At 44.3% G+C, this 21559-nt stretch overlaps 1 protein-coding gene across 1 annotated transcript; it reads right to left on the bottom strand.

Moving 5' to 3' along the window:
• Positions 1-1918: 1918 nt before the first annotated feature.
• On the bottom strand, positions 1919-21519 carry LOC133510687 (FYVE and coiled-coil domain-containing protein 1-like). The gene is made up of 18 exons (XM_061838902.1): positions 21396-21519; positions 20883-20958; positions 17971-18077; positions 17129-17254; positions 15444-15550; positions 14789-14932; positions 14440-14518; positions 11941-14355; positions 11779-11871; positions 11360-11478; positions 10937-11104; positions 10114-10254; positions 9092-9300; positions 8875-9010; positions 7871-7978; positions 7172-7379; positions 6157-6266; positions 1919-6046 (listed from the first exon to the last, which is right to left on the bottom strand). The coding sequence occupies exons 2-18, from the start codon at positions 20944-20946 to the stop codon at positions 5989-5991; spliced, it is 4392 nt and encodes a 1463-aa protein (XP_061694886.1). The 5' UTR covers positions 20947-20958; positions 21396-21519; the 3' UTR covers positions 1919-5988.
• Between the last annotated feature and the right edge of the window lie 40 nt (positions 21520-21559).

Consider the following 21559-nt stretch of genomic DNA (forward strand, 5'->3'; position numbering starts at 1 on the left):
TCGCAGAGAGTGCTGGAGCCTGTCCCAGCTGTCAACGGGCAGGAGGCGGGGTACATCCTGAACTGGTTGCCAGCCAATCGCAGGGCACATGGAGACAAACAACAGCCACACTTGCAATCACACAGCATAGGTGTCAAACTCAAGGCCCGGGGGCCAGATCTGGCCCACCACATGATTTTATGTGGCCCGCGAAGCCAAATTTAGAGTGTGAATTTCCATGATTCTTTGAAAAATCTGTGACAATTCACAATCACGCCAAGGGGGAATTTATAGTGTCTGATTAATGTTGCATGTTTTTGGGATGTGGGAGGAAACCGGAGTGCCCGGAGGAAAGCCACGCGGGCACGGGGAGAATATGCAAACTCCACACAGGCAGGTTCCGGGATTAAACCCGGGACCTCAGAACTGTGAGGCCAACGCTTTACCAGCTGAGCCACCATGATGCCAGTTCATAAATTTTACGCGTAAATATGATGAGGCGGTTGAGGATTTTTTATGGTTTCACGGCCCTCTGAGGGACACCGCAAGTACAATGTGGCCCGTGAGAAAAACGAGTCTGACACCCCTGCTTTAGAAATTCAAATAAATGGAGGTTGATGCCCTGAATTTTGAACAATGATGACATAACATGTAATTTGTCATGTCATTATCCAAGCCGCTTATCCTCACAATGGTTGCGGGAAAGATGGAGCCCATCCCAGCTAGGTTCGGGCGAAAGGCAGACTACACCCTGAACTGGTCGCCGGTCAGCCGCAGCGCAGATATCGACACCATCACCGAGCGAGAATCGATCCCACGCCGCCCGCACCAAAGGCAGGTGTGTGTAACCACTACACCATTACTATTAACATGTAATTTACATGTTCAATTTACTTCTGTCAATGTTTACTGTTCAATTTACGGTAAGAAAAGTTTGTAACATTTGATTAAAAACGAAAAATTCCTAAAATCTTGATCAGAAGAACAGAAATGGTCATTGTTGTTGTTGTTTTTTTTTTAATTATTATTCTGTGATGCAAAATGATCCTAAATCAGTAGAAAAAAAACATTTTTTCATCACCTGGAACCAATCCATCCTCCTCTGCACCGTTCCATCATCGACTTACAGTAACTACCAATCTATCATCCAACCGCTCACCATTATCGATGGATAAATGACTCAGCTAGCGAGCAGTAATCATCCATTGCTCTCCTTTCCGCTATGTTCCCATCCTTCTATCATCCATTCAAACTAATCCACAACCTCGCACAGGCCTTCTTTCATCCCTGGGTGAAGCTGATCCTGTTCCAGCGCACACTGGGTGAACTGGGATGTGTGTGTGTGTGTGTGTGGTGTGTGTGTGAGAACAACAGCGAGGCTTGCAGTCCGCCGTATCTTTAAGCACGTAAAAATAAACGCAGTCTGCGCACGGGCGGCTGTGCAAAGGCGTTCATCAGCACGTGCGAATGCGCCCATTTGCAAATGGCGCACTGGCATTAGCATGCGGCGGGGGGGCACCCGTGGGCCGGCGTGCGCGCGCTGGCGAGAGGCGAAAAGAAAAGAGAGAGCAGAGCGCGGTAGCGGACGGGTGATTGTGACATGATTTACAATGAGATCATTAACCTTGAGGAACAGCAGCGGCCTCTGTCAGACGGACACCTAGCTAGAACAACACCTCGCGCGTACACAAATGCGCACGTTTGTAGCGGGCCAGAACACACGCCAGGGATGGAAAAGCAAGCAACAAAAAAAACGACGCGCAATCCAAAGCGTGCGGGGCATGTCAGTCAGCCCATTCCTCCATCTGTTTGTCAAGTGGAAGGAAGGCGCTCTTGTTTATTCACTAAATAAAGGGAGGGGAACAAACTGTTGATGTAAATTAAATGGCGACAGAATGACACACTTTAAACTCGTTTTTTTTATTAACCCATTCCGCTAGCAATATTTAGCATGTAAACAAATCGAGTACAGTCAGGTCAACACGGATTAAACTGTCGCTATGGCCGCTGTTAACCACCACTACAAAAAGTGGTACCAAGGAAGAAAGAAAATGTGCTGATGTCATCCGTAACGGAGGTGTGATAAAGAGACAAAAATAAACTTTTGAAAAAGCATTTTTCATCGCAATTGATTCTTTCCATATTTTTTTTTTTTTTAACATTTCAGGTTCCACCATCATATTTGGCAGTATAGAGATATGAAAAGATAGTGTACAAAAAAAGTGTTACATTCATGTTAGAAAAGTATTTTAGCATCACATTGGGATTGTTCTTCATTTGATTCGTGTAATTGAAGTCAGCCAAAAATAAACTGCAATACAAACAAGTACAAAAAGTAATTTCAGGTTTTTTGTTGAGAACAAAGCACATTATAGTAGGCATCGAGAAAACTGCATACCATCCTCCTTGTACCACCATTACACGACACCCCTCTAACATTTTCTGTGGCAGTTCTAGTCAAAATACACAGCCTACACTGCTAGGATATTTATAGTATAATCTAATTTGCCAACGCTCCTCGGGTACTTAAACTACTTATTCTCCAACTGCCCTGCTAACTACTCTTGTATGATTGTCATATTTTTTTTCAAATTCCAAATTACACTGCATGAATAACTCGCCTGTGGCTGAAGCTCAGAGCTAACGACTGAGGCGCTGTCGCAGTTTGGAGAGACTGAGAACACAAAACTGGTCTTAAAACTGGCTAGTTCTTAGCGTACCCCCAATTTAGTAATCCTTCTTGACTCTTTTCCAAAGACGATCCTTCAACCTACTTTACGACCGATCATCTACCATGGTAACAAGTAGATATCCTTGAGACATATCAATTCCTGTCAGGTCAAGATTTTTGGGGGAAGGGAGTTGAGACAGTCGTGATCCTCTAGCGTTTGAGTCTCTCTGCAGCAGAAGAGATAACTTTTCGCCAAACATCGACCTGTCTAACTTTCTATCCTCGAGACATTTTGCAAAAGTCCTGCTTCACGTCTAGAACGCATAGTAGTTTGGATGACCCACGTTTCGGCTTTATCTCTCCCTGAGGAAAGGGCTTTGAGAAGAATGTGGCAGTTAGATGAGCTGGCCCATTTTCTCTCGATCTTAACTACTAATCATCTGGCAACCTACGTACCTATCCCCAAGACATGCCAAGCCCTGATTGTGTGGAATGGCTCGACTCCAAACCGGTAGATGTCTTGCGGAGAGAAGGGTCTTTGAAAACGATGTGATTTCCAAGCCATTGACGTTTGAAAAGAAGAAACTACCCTTTTTTTTTTTTTACCTACCTTACTACCTATAATTTACCAGCTACCAATCCTCCAAGCATGTCGCGTCTTGTATACCGTCTGGAATGCCTCAGTCGCCGCATCGGTTTGGAGTGTTCACAATACCGCTTTATCTACCCCGTGGGAAGGGCTTGACATGGATGATGAATGGTGATATTCTCTATTTGAGAGAGAGAGAGGGATAACTCATCTACCAAACTTACTACCAATTGTCTACCATATTACCCTTTCTTTGAGGTGTTCCAAGTCCTCGTTGTCTGGAATGCCTTGACTTCGAAGTGGTTTTGATGAGCTACAATGTAGCTTTATTAATCCTCCATGGAAGGGTTTTGAGAGAGACTGCATACTTGGGCATTTAAATTTCTCTAAGAGAAGAGACAACAACTTCTACCTACCTTACGACCAATCATCTAGCAGCATCACTGCCTATCCTCAAATTATGTCAATTCCCATTTCTTGTTTGGAGTTGCCTGGTCTCAACATTGGCTGACCACTTGATAATCGGGATAAAATCATCGAGCTACCTTACCACCAAACATCTACCAGTGCCCCCTTCTGTCGTGGAGACATTATCATACTGTAACTCCCGTTTCTTGTCCAGAAATCCTTGACTCCAAGTTTCCCAAGAGGGTTTACAGTTGATGGTGGGAGAGTCCTGATCAATCGGTCTCAGTTTTTAGATTAAGGACTGATCGGTTGCAACTCCATGATCCAACTATACGTCACCCGGCGAAGAATTTAGGCTCACTTCCTCATGGGTCTGCAGAATGAGCATGGTGGCTGCAAGTCAAATTTCAGACATGAAGGGAGTCTTAACTTTGAACCTTACAAAAGACTTCAGGATCAGGTTCAAGACCATTCGCCGATGCTTGGTTATACGCCACCAGCAATAAGAGGCCCCTTCTGAACGAGTCTCTACCTGTGGGATCCATCGCTGATCGGATCAGGCTCGTTTCAAAACCTTTTCCTGGAAGCTGACGCATGTGCTGCTGCCCTGCCGACTCAATGCTGATCCGCCTGCATGGCTCAAGGAGAATTCAGGACTAGAGTGGATTTAAGTATCGTCGATAGAGAACATTGCTCATTGCTCATTGTGGGGTTTCATAGCCGCAAGCAGGGGGCAGCAACTATTAATAGCTGCAGTGAAGAAACACACCAGAGGAACCCAACCTGCCCTGGATCAATAAATGCAATATGCGATATGGAGAATGATGATAACAGCACCGCAAAGCGGTTTTTTTAATCAATCGAATGCTGCCATGCTGCTTATAATCAACCATTTGCAATAGGCAGGGATTGGTCACCCCCGAAAATACCTGACTTCTTCAAATAGTGACTGAACCGCTAGTACAGGCTGTACCTCAAACTTGTTTACAGGGCATGTGAGGACAGTTAGAGGAGATTTTTTAAATATTTTCCTTCATTTTTACACTCAACTCTGTATTTTTTCCCGTCACATTCTATTTTTTCCATCAAGCCTAAATTATTTCAAGTTCAAAATCCGTGTAAAATGAAAACGTATTATGATGACCTTTTATTTACCCCCCCCCCCCCCGTGTCAGTACACAGTATTTGCAAAAAAAAAATGATGACATACATGGTCATTGGCTTAAAGAATACACTCACTCAAATACAGAATATAACAATACTGCAACTCAACAGTAGTAACTCAAAAATGCATCACACCAAACCCACTTATAATAGTAGTAGAAGGCAACTATAGGGAAATGTAAATCAAGATCATATTTTGGACACACTTAGTGGGCGATTCCCCCCCAGTAAAGGCTCACAGTACAATTGCGTTACATCAAAATACCAATTCCACGACCTTTGTTGGTATTCTGAATAAAACAATTAAGGTTAGTTTTTTTTGCATCAATGTGATGAACAATGTTGATTTGACAACAAATACATTTGCTGGAGTTATCATCTTATCATTTTTCTTTTTTATGAAACAATAAAGATGATAACAGAAAACTCTCAGACGATACCAAATTGCATTCAAGTCATACTGGGAAATGTGCTCCAGTCTCTCTTTGTACATTCCCAATTTAACAGTAGTAATCTTGTTCAGTGACCAGTAAAAAAAACAAAAACAAAAAAAAAACTACAAATAGGAAACAGAATATGGATGCTTGAAATGCCCCCCCCCCAATAAAAATGAATAATGACTATAACTGTGGCTAACATATCACAACATTCCATAACTCCCCTTGAAGCACACAAATATATACTTGAGTGATGGGATACTTCAAAAGTTCTTGAATTTTCCAGGGATTCCATGACATCAAGGTTGTTGTTGTTTTTTTTTTTTTTGTCCGTGATCTCACCTTCACTCTTTTTGCAGGAAAAGTCCAAATCTTTCATAACTGATAAGTGACTGAACCGAATCAAGAGCTCATTTCTCACGAGGCTTGAATGCTGTCCTCATTAATATAATAAAATGTACAATTTCCATGTAACGTTAAGAGCGTGCACGGTTGTCATCCTTCATAGGTGACACTTTATGCTTAATTCTAACCCAGACATGAATAAAAAGATAATATATGGTCTAATTCAAGTGATTTTCTGCTATGACTGCATCATCTGATGTGGCCCAATCCAAGATGCTTCTAAAGTGCCCTCAGCTCTCACGGAGCTTGCATCAAGTTCAACTCTGCCTCAATTTACCTTATACTCCCGAAAGCGTCGATGGATGCATCGTCACCTGTTGGACACGCTTTTGCTCTCACGGAAGGATGCCCGCGTCCACAGCCAGGTGATAAATCACCCGCTTGGAGATGAACCTGGATGACAGGAGCACGTTACACCGGGTATTGATGCTTCCTGCTAAAAGCTTCAGGGGGGGAAAAAAAAAAAAAAAAAACTTGGGTGATTCCGGCGCATGCGTACTAACCTCGAAAAGGAGTTATCAAAGATGAGCGTGTACTCTCCGGGTTTTCGGACTTTCAATTCGCCCTTTATTGTCTCCTTGTGGGAGTTGCAGCGAGTCAGCGGGATCAACACCTGACAAAGGGCATGGACTCATTTAAAGGAGCCATATTACGCCGCTTTTCCACAAATTAAAACAATTCCCGGGAGTCTTCATAAAATGTCAGTACAGTACACTTATCAGCCTCTCTAAATAGCTACATTTAGAGCAGATGGCGTTGGGATGCTGTCTTGAGGGTTCACTATAGCCCATTCATCATTTCAAAGAAAAAAAAAAGGAAAATAGCAGCTCTGTGCCCAGGTAGCTGTCATCGGTGCTAATGCAAATTAGCTAGAATTTGACGTAACGGTAGGGCCAAAATGAGAATAGTTCGCTAAAAGACAAATTTTCAGAAATAATCAGTACCTGGTTGTATAAGTCATACTTGTCAACAATGGACCTTTCCGACTTGTCAATCACTCGAACAATAATAGCCAATCAGGTAGCCGCATTGTCTTCACCGCTGGATTGACACGCCCCTCTCCCCATATTGTCCCACAAGCAATGCTAGTTGTCAGTAGCGTGTGCTTGGAAAAGTTGTTACAAAGAAAATGGTCCTTAACGTGCAATTCTGATGAAAGAAATCCTGCTAGGTTCCAAGGGGCCCGGTTGATTCATTTTTCAAAGCTTAAAACACAGTTGACGAAGTGTCTACGATGGATTAAGGCTCGCGGAAGAGCGCACGTACAACTGAATGCGTGAAATAGTTGAGACCTCTCTTGGACAAGTCTGAAGCACTTGGCAAAAAACTTACCCCAATATTATCTGGAATACGTGATAGAGAATCCACTTCAAACATGTTTGGTTCAATCGCCATTTTGTAAGCTTGTGGGACATAGCTTAAGATCACCATTGGAAAGGTCCATTATGCAATCACTCCTGACTAACAAATATATTATACATGCGTGTGTGTGTGTGTGTGTATGCCACATAGGATCACCTTCGTCTGCTCAAGCGGCGTCTGAACGCTCTCTCGAAAAACGACGCTGAAGGAGATGCCTTTGGGTTCTGAGCTAAACGTCCAAGCGACAGTGGCGCCGGGCCGGTCCGCGCTGATGGGCACGGTGCTGTAACAGCTCGACTTGATGAAGAGCTCCCGCGGGTCGCCGAAGTCCGAGATGTCGTCCACCACGAAGCGAGACGCCAACCTGAAACAAAAGACCGCAAACGCCAAAGCATCATCGAGTGTGTTTTGTGAAAGTTGCAAGAAGACTGAGAACCTGAAGAAAGAACCACTCAACCACGGGGAGAACGTCCAAACTACGTACAATAAGGCTGGAGCAGAAATCCGACTCCCAAAGTTCAGAAGTATGAGGCAGACGTGCTAAGCACGAGTACACACACCGTGCTGTCTGAATCCCACTTTGGGCAGAAATATTATTGGAGTTCTTCAAAAGATTGATAATGTTTCTCTAAGTTTGCCTGGTGAGCTTTTGCTTCTTTGACTCCACCTAAGTGGTTCTGAGGTTCTGTCATGTCATTGACCGCGTAAGTGTGACATTTCACACGTTTCACATCATCACACTTCCCATTTTGGCATTGAACACGACCCAAAACATACAAAACAACAAACGATCCGCCCGTGAAAACGTGCAAATGTGAGGTGTATAAAGTTTATTTTCAAAAGTTTCAAATTTACGTCAGTTCCCCCGACTTGAGCAGGCAGATCTCAGCATCCTGAACAGCACCGCGGCGGTCCTCGGGGTCTTCTGATGGGAACTCTCCTGTGCTGGCACTGCTGCTGCTTCTACACAGGACAAGGAAATCATACAGAATCACAAACTAATTTGAGCCTGGTCTCTAAAGGATTATCCGGGAATTATCCTGTTGTGTGGGCTGTTGTTATTTTTCCTTCCCCATTGAGCTCGGAAAATAGTCGACAATCGAAAATGTTAAACCTGTCTAATATTTACAATCTTTAAGTGTGTGGACAGTATCGAGTTGAGCATAGTGGAAAATCTCCATGATTGTGACAGCAAACAAACAACAGCCATTACTAAAAAAATAAGGACATTTCAGAAATGTGATGCAAGTATCAGAAAAGCTAACAGTTAGCCTAGCTTCTATTTCTTTTCTTTTCTTCTTTTTGCAATACTACTCTTTACTTATCTTGTTTTTTTTTTTTTCCTGAGACCTCGAATGTCTTGTGTGACCCTCCAGACTGTCACAGGTCAGTCTTGGTACTACAAAAATCATCCGGTTTGGAACAGATTAGCGATTCTGTCGTCATGTATGGGGTTGCTTACATTTAATACTTCAATGCATATGTTTTGGACAAAATTGCCATGAGATCGTGAGATAATTTCAGCTTCCAACTTTGTGGAAACATTTTGGTGGAAGAATCTTTTCTGTTCCTATTGCATGAATATATGCTTGGAAGAGTTAAATCTGTAGGAAATCCATCAAACATCTTCAGGATAAACTAGATTAAAGATTAATATCCAGCATCTGTGACCTCACATGGAGGTTTCTGAATGAATGCTTCATTATCCTAATACTGTTGACCAAACGAGTATATTTAGTATAATCTGGCTTTCAAACTGCAAGCGAAATGCCAAATTTTGTTTCAGGAATTTGTGTTTGTTAGCTCAGCTTCCGAGGTTGGAATTCAACAGCAGCATCCATGCAAAATGAGATACGCACAGTTGTGCTGCCTCCTGCTGTCCATATCCAGGAGAGCAGGCAGTGGTAAAGGATTCGCCGTCAGAGACGCCGCTCACTTCCTCCTCCGTGATGATGTCAAACAAGCCGTCTTCCATTTTGTCACTTTCATCTGCCCCTGGAGAACACACACCACATCCCATAATCGACAAAATTGCACGTTGTGTCATTTATGACCAAAACCAGACTCCACCTATACCCAAAACGTTCGTCACGGCTCGCAGAGGCTGCAGCAGACGACTGAACGCCGAGCTCGGCGTGCCGGTGACGGCGTCGTCCTGCTGGGGGCGCTCGGCGTCTTCGCCGCCCTCGTCGCAGCAGTCCCGGCAGCAGCGCTCTCTGGTGCCGCCCGGCTGGTGGCTCGTTGCGTTGGTCAGGCAGTAGTAGCAGAAGGGGCGGCCGCAAAAACTGAAGGGAAAAAAAAGTCAACTCGGTCGCTCTTCTCTAATTCTTTAATATGCGATTTAAAAATAACATTCAAGCAGCACTTTATGACATGGTAAAAAAAAAATAATAATAAAATTAATAAAAAAATTTATTTATACCTATAAAAACCCAATTAAATTATTATTTAGAAATTACCACCCATATTGTGTTGTAACTCAAATTAATTTAATTTAGGAAATCCTTAAATATATAAAAAAAGAAAATTAGGCTTCTGCTCTTCTTTTAAACATTATGTTATTATTATGTTATTTAACTATTCATTTTATTTCTGAAAAAATATATTTGGAAAAATATATACATATATTGCTGGTCTTCCTGTTTAAATCAAAATTGAAAATGACTATAGACTAACTTGTATATTTTGTGCTCTAATTATCTGAAAGATATAATTTTCTGAGCCGTTTTAGTTTTTATATATATATATATATTTTACATGAAAAAGCCCCATCTCTCTCTCTCTCTCTCTCTCTCTCTCTCTCTCTCTCTCGCTCTCTCTCTCTCTCTCTCTCTCTCTTCTCTCTCTCTCTCTCGCTCTCTCTCTCTCTCTCCTCTCTCTCTCTCTCTCTCTCTCTCTCTCTCTTCTCTCTCTCTCTCTCTATATATATATATATATAATATATATACACACACACACACACACCACACACACACACACACAAATATACAAATAAACACGCACACACACAATTTTTTCAAGCACATCTAAATGATGGATAATGACAAATTAAACACCTAGTGCACATTGTGGCAGGTCTTGTGCGGCATCAGTCTGACCTGCAGTTGTGCTTGCGGAGCCACCAGCCAAACGGGGTGTGGCAGCCCAGGCAGTAGTTGACGTCCCGCTCAGTCTCTTCGTCGCGTAGCTTCTGCTCAAATTCTAGCGCGTCGGTCTTCTGCCACAGCACGTCTTTGTCCCTGTCCAAATATAACACTTAAAGTCCATACGCACTTGGCGACATGACACACACTTTGTGTTGCTATGTAATACAAAAGTAAATAAATACACAGTAAAAGCTCAACAATTTGGAAATGGACCAGAGTATTTTGAAAAAGAAAAACGAAATTGTCAATTTCCGATTCAATTCACTGATGGGTCCTTGCGACTTGTTTGTTTGTCCTTTTGTTGCGCCATCCATTTTCCGAGCCGCTTATCCTCACAAAAGTCGCAAGAGTGCCGGAGCCTATCCCAGCTATCTTCGGGCAAGAGATCGGGTACACCTTGAACCGGTTGCCAGCCAATCACAGGGCACGTAGAGACAGACAACAGCCGCACTCGCAATCGCACCTAGCGTCCATTTCGAGTCTCCCGATTAATGCATGTTTTTGGGATGCAGGACTAAACCGGAGTGCCCAGAGATAACCCACGCAGTCAGGACGAGAACATGCAAACTGCACACAGGCGAGGCTGGAATTTGAACGCCAGTCCGCAGAATTATAAGGCAGACACCCTAACCAGTTGCACTACCGTTTGTTCTTTTATGATATCAAGAAATGTCCATGACAACAAGGCTTTTGAATCCTTCAACTTAACACACAAATGCAGCCATTGCGGGGAAAGATGGCATCCTGACACAATGCCCAAAAAGGTCCCGAATACCTAATGAGCTCCACGAGCCTTTCCTCCAGGTTGACCTTGGTGCGATAAAGGTCGTCGAGTTCGGCGGCCGTCCTCAGGTCGAAGTTCTGCTTGTCCAGCGTGACCCTCTTCAAAGTGTCCCTCAGTTCCTGACAGGCCCGCTGAGCCACGTCAAGCTCCTCCTGGCATCTGCGCGCAAAAATACCGGTCGATTAGCGACAAGAAACGAAAATCTATTAACAAGAAATTCCCAAGTGGCCTCCGTGCAGTTGTTATTTATACGCTTGAATCGGAGGAAGAAGAAAATCCTTGAGGAATAACAAACACATGGATGATTGCAAACAACCATTACCTCTCACAAAGCATGATCTAAACGAAAAAAAAGTAGCGTCTTTAATTCTAATCAACACGGATGATATATTATCCATACAAACATTGTCTCGCCTTGATAAATTCTTTCTCAGATGAATTAGCTCGTCCTCTTTCTGCTGTAGGAGATTTTCCGACTGGGCCATCTGGACGGTTTTCTCTGCGAGGTGCTGCCGGTAGCGCTGTGCCTCAGCCTAGCAACGGTCACATACGGGACATAATGTTATCATGCAACGATGAACGGAACACCAACAGAGAGCTGCATCCACGATTCTGTCTGTAAAAAGGAAATAATGGTCAACTATGATCGATACTGCCATAAACACAATTACTGTGGTTGTATTTACTAATATTTCAAATTTTGATTTATTTGATCACTATTTTAGTTGTGTTGTAGTCTCACAAAATGTTCCTCCCTTAAAAATTGTATCCTGCTAGTGAATAATTAATATAGCTCCGTGACTGTCGATCAAAGCTGAGCAATATCCTCTCACCTCCAAGCGCTTTAGTTTCTTCTCCACCTCAATCGTTTTCTCCTGCTCGCTCATCATCTGTAACCTCTCATCCATTAACTCTTCGTTGACACTCTGAGTGACCAAACAAAGGTATTAATGCATTGCTGGCGGCCCAGAAGCGCCACGATTTGCGGGACCGACCTGCAGTTGGCTGCTGTGGGTGATGGCCTGATTGCTGAGCTGCAGGCGGAGGGCCTCGATCTCCTGGCGGCTCCTCTCCTGCAGCATCTCCGCCTCCTCCTGGGCATCGGTCAGCTCCTCCTGCAGCTTCTGCGTCGCGGTCCAAAGGTCATCCTGGTGACGGAGCTTTCCGAGAAGCTGACGATTCTCCTGGCGGAGCTGTTCTGTGCAGGATTCCAGCGTGGCCATCTCCCGTGCGGTTTCCTCCTGCAGCTCCTGCTGCCTCTGTAAGAGGTCCTCCCATCGCAGGCGAGCCTCCTCGTTCTCTGCCGTCAGCATGCACACGCGAACGCCGAGCTCTGCGGTTTCAGTGTTGGCCCGGTGCAGGGCCTCTCCGGAGTCACTGTTCTCCACGCACAAGGCGTCGTAGCGCTGCTTGAGATCGCGCAGCTCCTCCCTGCAGGCCGTCACCTCGGCCGCCAGGCCCGCCCGAGCCAGAGCCTCGCCGTCACGCTCGCGGATCAGAGCCTCCTCGCGCTCACGGGAACGCAAGATCTCGTCTACGTGCCGTCGGTTGAGCTCCTCCACCTGACCTTTGAGCTGTTCTGCCAGGAGTCGCAGGTCCTCTCGGGAGGCCTCGGTCACCTCCTGAAAGGCCTGAGCTTTCATTCTCTCCTCCGTCCCAGCCAGGAGCTGAGCCCTGAGTGCCACCACCTCCTCCCTGAGGCGGTGCACCTCCCTCAGGTTGAGCTCCAGCTGAGCCTCGGCAATCACCAGCCTGAACGGAGCCTCTTTGGTCTCAGAGGTTAAATGTTCCTCGTGAAGCTTTGACGTTTTCTCATTGCTCTCTGCCGCTCCTTTCTCGTCATGCTGCTCTGAGCTACTGCTCTCCAGCTCCTCAGCGCGAGCCTGGAGAAGACCGCATTTAGCCATCTGGTCTTTGAGCTTGACTTCCGTTTGCTGGAATTTCACCAGCAACTCCGCGTGGCTTCTTTGGGACTCTGTGAGGCTCTCGTCTAGATTTGACAACTTGGAATTGAGCAAGTCCAACGCCTTATGGGCCTCATCGAGTTGTTTTTTCAATGAGCACTGATCCTCAAGGAGATCCCGGTTTTCCTGCTCCACGCTCTTCTGTTGAGCATCCGATTGCTCCTTCTCAAGAAAAGCTTTCTCTAAAAGCTCCTGCAAACGGCAGTTTTCGTCCAGAAGCTTTTTCTCGCGATCTTCAACGCAGAGACCGGCAGCTTCTACCCTTCCCTTCAGGTGCTTCTCAGAAGCCCTGAGAGCGGTGATCTGGTCTAACAAGGCTTCCCTTCCCCGAGTCATCTCGGCAATGCTCTCCTCTCTCTTTTTGACCACTTGCAGCAGCGCAGCATTTATCCCCTTAAGCTCACAGCACTGAGGTTTGTAGCAATCGATGTTTCCGGTTTCCTCAAACGCATTCATCTCATTTTCATATTGTTTGGAAAGAGGACTTTCTTTGTCCACGTTCAGCTTCTCCAAATGTTCTTCCAAATGCTTGATTCTCTCAGAGCTGATGGAAAGTTCTATGTCTCTGCTCTTTAGGGTTTTTCGCAGGTCCAGCAGTTGAACCTCCAAGGTTTCATTCTGGCTATCTCTATCAGTACATCTGCGCTCTATCTCGTCACGTTCTTCTTGAAGCCTCCTCCTCAGTTCCTCCGCCTGGCGCTCTCTGCACTCCAGCGAGGCCTGCAGGCCCTGAAGCTGCGCTCGCAAATTCCCGCTCTCCTTCTCTTTCAGCGTCAATGCGCCTTGAATACGACCGACTGCACCCTGGAGCTCCTCCAAGCGTTTCAGGGTCTCCTCGCGTTCGTCCTTGCCCCGGGATTTGACGTCAGCCAATTTCTCCGTGCAGGTCCTCAGTTCTTCCTCCCTCAATTTGAGCTCATGCGACACACGCTCGCATTGCCTGGCTCGGTCCTCTGCCTCCCTCTTGGCCTCCAGCCTCTTCTCTTCCGTTGACTTCAGTTTCTCCAGGAGTTCCTGGAGATTCCAAGCCGAGTCGCAGAAACTTGTTGTTTGCTTGCCCTTTTCTTTAATGGTCCCGTCCAGCTTGGATAGAAGCTCCATGTTTTTGTTCTCAGTAGCTGCAAGTCTGTCCTGAAGGTCACAGTTTTTTTCTTCCCAACACGTTTGATAGTGGTTACGGACATCCATGCTAGGAGTGACTACTGAAGAGTTCAGCAAGTGGATAGTCTTCTGAGCTGCTAGCAACTGGCCGTTAAGGTTCTTGATGACATCTTTTAGCTCGGCCGCCTCATTGCCCAATTCCTCAACCTGTCCCAGAAGCTCTTGCTGCCTGAGCTCGGACTGGCCGAGCTGGATGTGGAGATTCTCCGCAACGCTGCAAGGTGATGTTTTTTTCAGAGCAAGGTCCCCAAAGAAACTCAAGTCTGGAATTGGAAACTCCTGTGACTGAATGGTAGATGGGAAAAGGTCCTTCACATAGTATTCACTCCAAAAAAAGGTATCTCATATGCATTTTTTTGCACTTTATACCTGGATCAGACTGTTGACGCTGGAGCAACGACTGGGGGGTCGCCACAAGACTGATGATGTGCCAGCCCCTAATGTCCGTCTTTCATGTCACAAAAAGGGGAAAATGATGACTTCCAATGGAAATATTTTTATCTTTACACCATGCAATATATCGGCAGTAACAACCCTTATTTACCCCTTGTAATGTGTGGGGTCTCTCACATTTAAAGAATCAGTTAAAACCCCTTGGAAGAGTGCTAAATTTGAGAGCCGTTCCCAAATGGCTCTTTGAGTAGAAAATGTTGCAAACCCCTGACGTAGAGTTAAGATTCCATGTCAGTTGGGGGGACAACAAGTGAGCAGCATTTACCTGGCAAAGGCTGGCCAATCGATGTCGAGATCGTAACCTCGGGTTGCAACATCAAATCGGATTTCATTGAGCTCGTACAGGTGGTTGACAATGTCCGAGGTAAGGCTTGAGTCAAGCAAGGGACTCCGGGCATAATACCAGTCACTAAGGAAAACAACATTTTACAGACAAACATTACTTAAAGATTGCCACTGGTGGTGGTTCATAATTGCTGGTATGTTCAACTGCAGTCTGCAATATTTCTTTACATTACATTACAGTACAACATTTCATTCATACGGTGGAAAGTTACATAAATGAAATTGGAATCAGAGTCGGAATGCGACGTAGTCTGGAAAGACTGTAAGCACGGCATTAACTGGGCATTCCTTTTTGTGTCACATGACGTCATGTTGTGCCGCTTCACAATAGGAGCTGATCCGATTACTAGATTATTTGACGTGAATGCAATGACAGTTAGCACATAACGTTGATTAATCGCTAATCACATGGTTTTGCAATGTTTTGAGTTTGGGAAGCGAGAAGTGGCAGTAGGTGTAAACAGGGCTGTACGTTTAATCCGTGAAAAGGGAACCGAGACATAAAATCGAAAAGCGAAAGTTACGCTTCTTGAAAAATGGCATAAAAATACGTCACGTACGAAACAGCTACTCACCTTGTGACTTTCTGATTAATGAGACACTGCTGCAGCGTGTCGGCAAGGCGCTGATAAACCAGCGAGTACCGGATAAAGGCCCTGCCTTTGCCCAGGGAGGTTTTTAACTGAGAACACATCACACAACCGAGTCACAAAAGGAAATTTTTATGTGCCAAATTCTGACGACAGATGACTGTCTATAATCCAAAGTGACTAATCCATTGAAGTGTAATCAGAATAAACCTGTGCAAACACGTGCTTGTGTAACAACAGATTCGTGGGACGGGGTGTCAAAAAATGCTGGACCAGAGGTCACATCCGCCCACTGAACCGTAATCTGACCTGTCCGTCCGTCGGCAACCTGACATCTCTGCCGCATTAGCAGATGGAGTTTTACGTACAACAGGACACCTTCAGGTCTGCTGTGAGGACACCAGCTGGAGACTCCCTCATATTTGTGACCGACTGATATTAAACAAAGACCTAAGGGAGTGAGGAAGGACTCTAACAAGCCCTGTCATCTACATTTTTCTACTTAGCAATGACTACACGGTGACTACACGTGACGCACGTGGCCCGCAGTCGCTGTTTTCTCAGACTGTGGCATGTACCGTATTTTCCGCACTATAAGGTGCACGGCATTGTAAGGCCCACCTTCAATAAATGGCCTGTTTTAAAACATTTTTCATATATAAAGGTGCACCACATTTATAAGGCGCACAGAATAAATGCTACAGTAGAGGCTGGGGTTACGTTATGCATCCATTAGATGGAACTGCACTAAAGCCTCGATATTGATCCATGTATAAGTCGCACCGGATTATAAGGCGCACCGTTGGCTTTTGAGAAAATGAAAGGCTTTTAGGTGCGCCTTGTAGTGCGGAAAATACGGTACTAATAATGTAATAAAACATGGCCCCCTGAAACAAGTTATTGTTACAAATGTAAATAATACTAAAAACAATTTTCTTTAGCAGCTACTACAGAACGTTGAGCTGAGCTTGAGGTTGATTTTATGTGTGTGTGTATATATATATATATATATATATATATATAAATATGGCCGACACAACATTAACTTGAGCATGTATAATAGAATAACTTTTAAAAAAGGGTTTAAAAGTACACGTCAAAAAAGCAAAGAAAAAATGCTATTTCCTTTCACACATCAAATAAATCCATATGTAAATCCTTTAAAACTATATTCGAATTTTAAAAAAATAAAATCAGATACGAGACCAAAGATGAATCATAACTGCTTTATAGCGAAGTATCTATTGTGGTTTACAATGTTACTAAGCATGGTTTGAAGACAGGGCTAAACAAGATATACAGTACACGATAAGATACCGTAATAACATAGCAGTTCTAAACTCCTCCATAAGGAAGTCCTTGGATCTGTTCAAGAAAATCCACTACAGAGTAAAAAAAAACCTCTTCTTTTAAGTTGCGCATAAACTCATCGTATAAATTGACCGAGTTTCACTACAGCTAAGATTGAGAAGCTCACCGCTGTGGATTCCCGGAAACACGCCAACGAAGGAAAAGTAGTTGCAGGTGACAGAACGCGAGTGAATCGGTCCAGCCCGACTGGCCGGAGGATTAGTTACATGATAATACGGTCGGTGTATTTGTGTCTGTGCTCGCCTCACGCGGCATGCCGCGTCTCAGGTGTATGTGTGTATGTTGCGAAGCAGGATTACCTCAGGGATGGACTTTACAAAACGGATGCCATCATTAGCACCCTTGATCTTAATCAGGCAGTCGCAGAAGTAATCCCAGTAGTCTTTTCTCTTGCCGAGAAAGGTTGTCCTCTCCTTCAAGTCAAACTGGAAAAATTGTGTTTAGAACTACTTGAGGACAAATCAACAATGTTTTTTTTCACTTATTTAAACCATTGCTATGTTTCTTAAACGTGCTTTTGTCAAAATTACGCCTGCGATCAACAATTAGGAAAAGGGAGATAATCCCTTTATCGAGCCTCACTAAAATTAGCCTGTTTTGATGGTGTGGTCCTGTTTCATGCAAATGAGTCACATCCCAAAAACACGCAACATTAGTTGGACACTAAATTGCCCCTAGGTGTGATTGTGAGTGCGGCTGTTTGTCTCTATGTGCCCTGCGATTGGCTTGCGACCAGTTCAGGGTGTACCCCGGCTCCTGCCCGTTGACAGCTGGGATAGGCTCTAGCACTCCCCGCAACTCTCGTGAGGATAAGTGGTAAAGAAAATGGATGGATGGATGGATGGATGGATGGATGGATGGATGGATGGATGGATGGATGATGGATGGATGGATGATGGATGGATGGATGGATGGATGGATAAATAAGCAGGCACAAACTGTGAATCGGATGTATTGCATTTTCCTTGGTGGAGGCCGAACTTCATCACCAGGCCACCAAAATCAATTTTTTTCGGTTTTTTTGACGGAACAGCGTATGTGGTGCAGGAAGCGGACAAATCACTAAACCAATCAGTCCCAATTCATCAACTCCATTGCAAATTCCATCCCGAGTTTGTGTGTAGCTTCTCAGATGCCGTACCTGCAGAAGGTACTCGAGTTTGTAGAAGAACTTGCGTAGGGTGGCGCTGTCGTCAGTCACGGGCTCAGAGAACTCTTTGTGCTCTTGACCCAGCTGAAACACAGCATCTAGAAATAAAAGTCAATGAGGAGTCAAATGATTTTTTTTTTCTTACGAAGGAGAACTATATGAAGAAAGTTATCGCCTTACCAGGGTAAAGTAATATATTTTGAGATTTAAATCCTTAGTTTAAGAGGAAAAAGTCATATTTTTTGGAGAAGTCATATCAAAACAAGTGAATTTAAAATTCTGACCACAAATGCGAGGAATCAGTCTATATCAAGCAAGTACTGTATCTCTCGAGTCCTGGAATACAATTACTAACTAAAACTCCTTTCAACCAAAAGTTTAATGATGGCTTGAAAGTCCTCACATTGCTAATAATCTGCAGCATATTTCTTATCTTTTAAAATTTATACTTAAGCCGTAACTTGACAGGGTCATTGCCAATCCTTCCCCCAAAATTGCTCCTTTATCATCCCTTCACCCCCCTTGTTAATATACAAACGTATTCTCAGATGGATATCACGCATTTGTAGTCATATTACAATTTCAATATAAAACATTTTCAGTTGTGTAATCTTGAAAATATACAACTCTTTAGAAAATATATTTTAGTCTCATAATAGTACAACTTCAGTTTTGAAACATTGAGTTTTTTAGAAAAAAATGTCCTTTTCCCTGCGAAATTACAAATTTGTTTTTATTATGATGCTTTCTTTTCAGCGTGGCTCTATTACTCCTTTGTAGTTTATTAAATATTTTGGTTTCATGCCTAGAAAGAGTACCACAGATGCATTATTTGCCTTGAGGATGCTCGTGGAAAAGTACAGAGAAGGTCAGAAGGAGCTACATTGTGTCTTTGTGGATCTAGAGAAAGCCTATGACAGAGTACCAAGAGAGGAACTGTGGTACTGCATGCGTAAGTCTGGTGTGGCAGAGAAGTATGTTAAAATAGTACAGGACATGTATGATGGCAGCAGAACAATGGTGAGGTGTGCCTTAGGTGTGACAGAGGAATTTAAAGTGGAGGTGGGACTGCATCAGGGATCAGCTCTGAGCCCCTTCCTGTTTGCAGTGGTAATGGATAGGCTGACAGATGAGGTTAGACTGGAATCCCCTTGGACCATGATGTTCGCAGATGATATTGTCATATGCAGTGAAAGCAGGGAGCATGCAGAGGAACAATTGGAAAGATGGAGACATGCACTGGAAAGGAGAGGAATGAAGATTAGCCGAAGTAAAACCGAATATATGTGCGTGAATGAGAAAAGTGGAGGGGGAAGAGTGAGGCTACAGGGAGAAGAGATAGCGAGGGTGGACGACTTCAAATACTTGGGGTCAACAATACAGAGCAATGGAGAGTGTGGTCAGGAAGTGAAGAAACGGGTCCAAGCAGGTTGGGACAGCTGGCGAAAAGTGTCTGGTGTGTTATGCGACAGAAGAGTGTCTGCTAGGATGAAGGGCAAAGTTTACAAAACAGTGGTGAGGCCGGCCATGATGTACGGATTAGAGACAGTGGCACTGAAGAAACAACAGGAATCTGAACTGGAGGTGGCAGAAATGAAGATGTTGAGGTTCTCGCTCGGAGTGACCAGGTTGGATAGGATTAGAAATGAGCTCATTCGAGGGACGGCCAAAGCTGGATGTTTTGGAGACAAGATTCGAGAGAGCAGACTTCGATGGTTTGGACATGTTCAGAGGCGAGAGAGTGAGTATATTGGTAGAAGGATGCTGAGGATGGAGCTCCCAGGCAAAAGAGCGAGAGGAAGACCAAAGAGAAGGTTTATGGATGTGGTGAGGGAAGACATGAGGCAGTTGGGGTTAGAGAGGAAGATGCAGGAGATAGGCTAAGATGGCAAAAGATGACACGCTGTGGCGACCCCTAACGGGACAAGCCGAAAGGAAAAGAAGAAAAAGAAGTTTATTAAATATTTTGGTTACTCGCCGAGATTCAAAATGTTATAAACAGCGTAAAAATAATGTGAAGGGGTACAAGTTTGATATTTCTGACATGACACTTAAATTATCTAATTACATTTTGTTAATAATTACATTCATCTCTGTGAAGACAGCATGTTAATGACTTCAGACATATAAAAAATGATTTAACAAGGGGTCAGCACGGTGGATCAACTTGTAAAGCGTTGGTCTCACAGTTCTGAGGTCCCAGATTCAATCCCAGCCCCGCCTTTGTGGAGTTTGCATGTTCTCCCCGTGCCTGTGTGGGTTTTGTCCGGGCATTCCGGTTTCCTCCCACATCCCAAAACCACGAAACATTAATTGGACACTCTAAATTGCCCCTAGGTGTGAATATAACTCCGGCTGTTTGTCTCTATGTGCCCTATGATTGGCCGGCGATCAGTTCAGGGTGTACCCCGCCTCCTGCCCCTTGACAGCTGGGATAGGCTCCAGCCCTCTCCGCGACCATCGTGAGGATAGGCAGCAAAGAAAATGGATGGATGGGTGGATAGATTTTAACAAGTTACAAAAGAGCAACACTTTTAGAAACGTGTGCAACCGTTTACATTTTCCAATGGTCGCATTTACAACGTGCCTTGGAAATCACCATTTTTTGTTTTTTTTCCTGCGGGCACCACCATGTGGTGCTCGCTACGGGTTTCTCGTTGCCCGCGGGTCCCATGTTGGTGTCCCCTGAAACTACGCGTTCAATGAACCGAGAACGGATGTTTTTAGAATGTAGGAAGGAGCCCGAGTAGTGTGACAACATGCAAAGTCAACACTGGAAGACCAGAGCAGAGATTGAAACTCAGGACGTCAGAACTGTGACAACACAACCACTAAATCAATTTTTTCATTCATTCTTTTTCATACACTGGCAGAGATGGCATTTTCCTATGTATCCTTATTACCATAGAGATCTTTGATGACCCTCTGCAGCTGATGATGGCCAACCGAGGAGGCTGAGGTGGACATTGCACACCAATTCTGTGGAAGGAATTACAAAAATAAACTTTCTTACGTACACAGCACAAACCTACGCTGTCTCATTCATTAAGTGGAAGACACTTGATAATGGGTTAAATTGACAAAATACAGTGGAAAAAGCGGCATAGTGTAGTTCCACAGCTGACAGCCGAAATTTTCGACAGCTCTGGTGACAGAAACACCATCATTTAAAAAGAAAAAAAAGGGAGAGGTGTGTTTTGTCAATGTTTTGTGTCATTTACGAGCCGCTGTAAACACGACATCAACAAGTCGGAGGAGGAGAGACGTCCCGATGCTATTTATACCAGAGGCACCTGCTATCGCTTCTCCACTTCCGGGTCCTTGCAAACATTGATAACCCCAAACTGGCGGTCGTGCTGATAGTAAAAAAGAAAAAAAAATGCTCGCTTTTTAACGATTGACAAAATGAGAGTTACCTGTCGTAAAATTCTCCCGAGTGGTCACTTCACACCTGCGTTGTTGCCAAACTAAATTCTGCCCTTGTTAGAGGCGGGTCCGATCATATGGTTGACAGGTAATGCTGACCAATCCGGTAGCCGAGGCTCTCCGTAAGCCTTTCAAGGTTGGTTGAGACGCTGGC

The sequence above is a fragment of the Syngnathoides biaculeatus genome, chromosome 13 (genome assembly GCF_019802595.1).
Source record: "Syngnathoides biaculeatus isolate LvHL_M chromosome 13, ASM1980259v1, whole genome shotgun sequence".
Taxonomy (NCBI): Eukaryota; Metazoa; Chordata; class Actinopteri; order Syngnathiformes; family Syngnathidae; genus Syngnathoides; species Syngnathoides biaculeatus.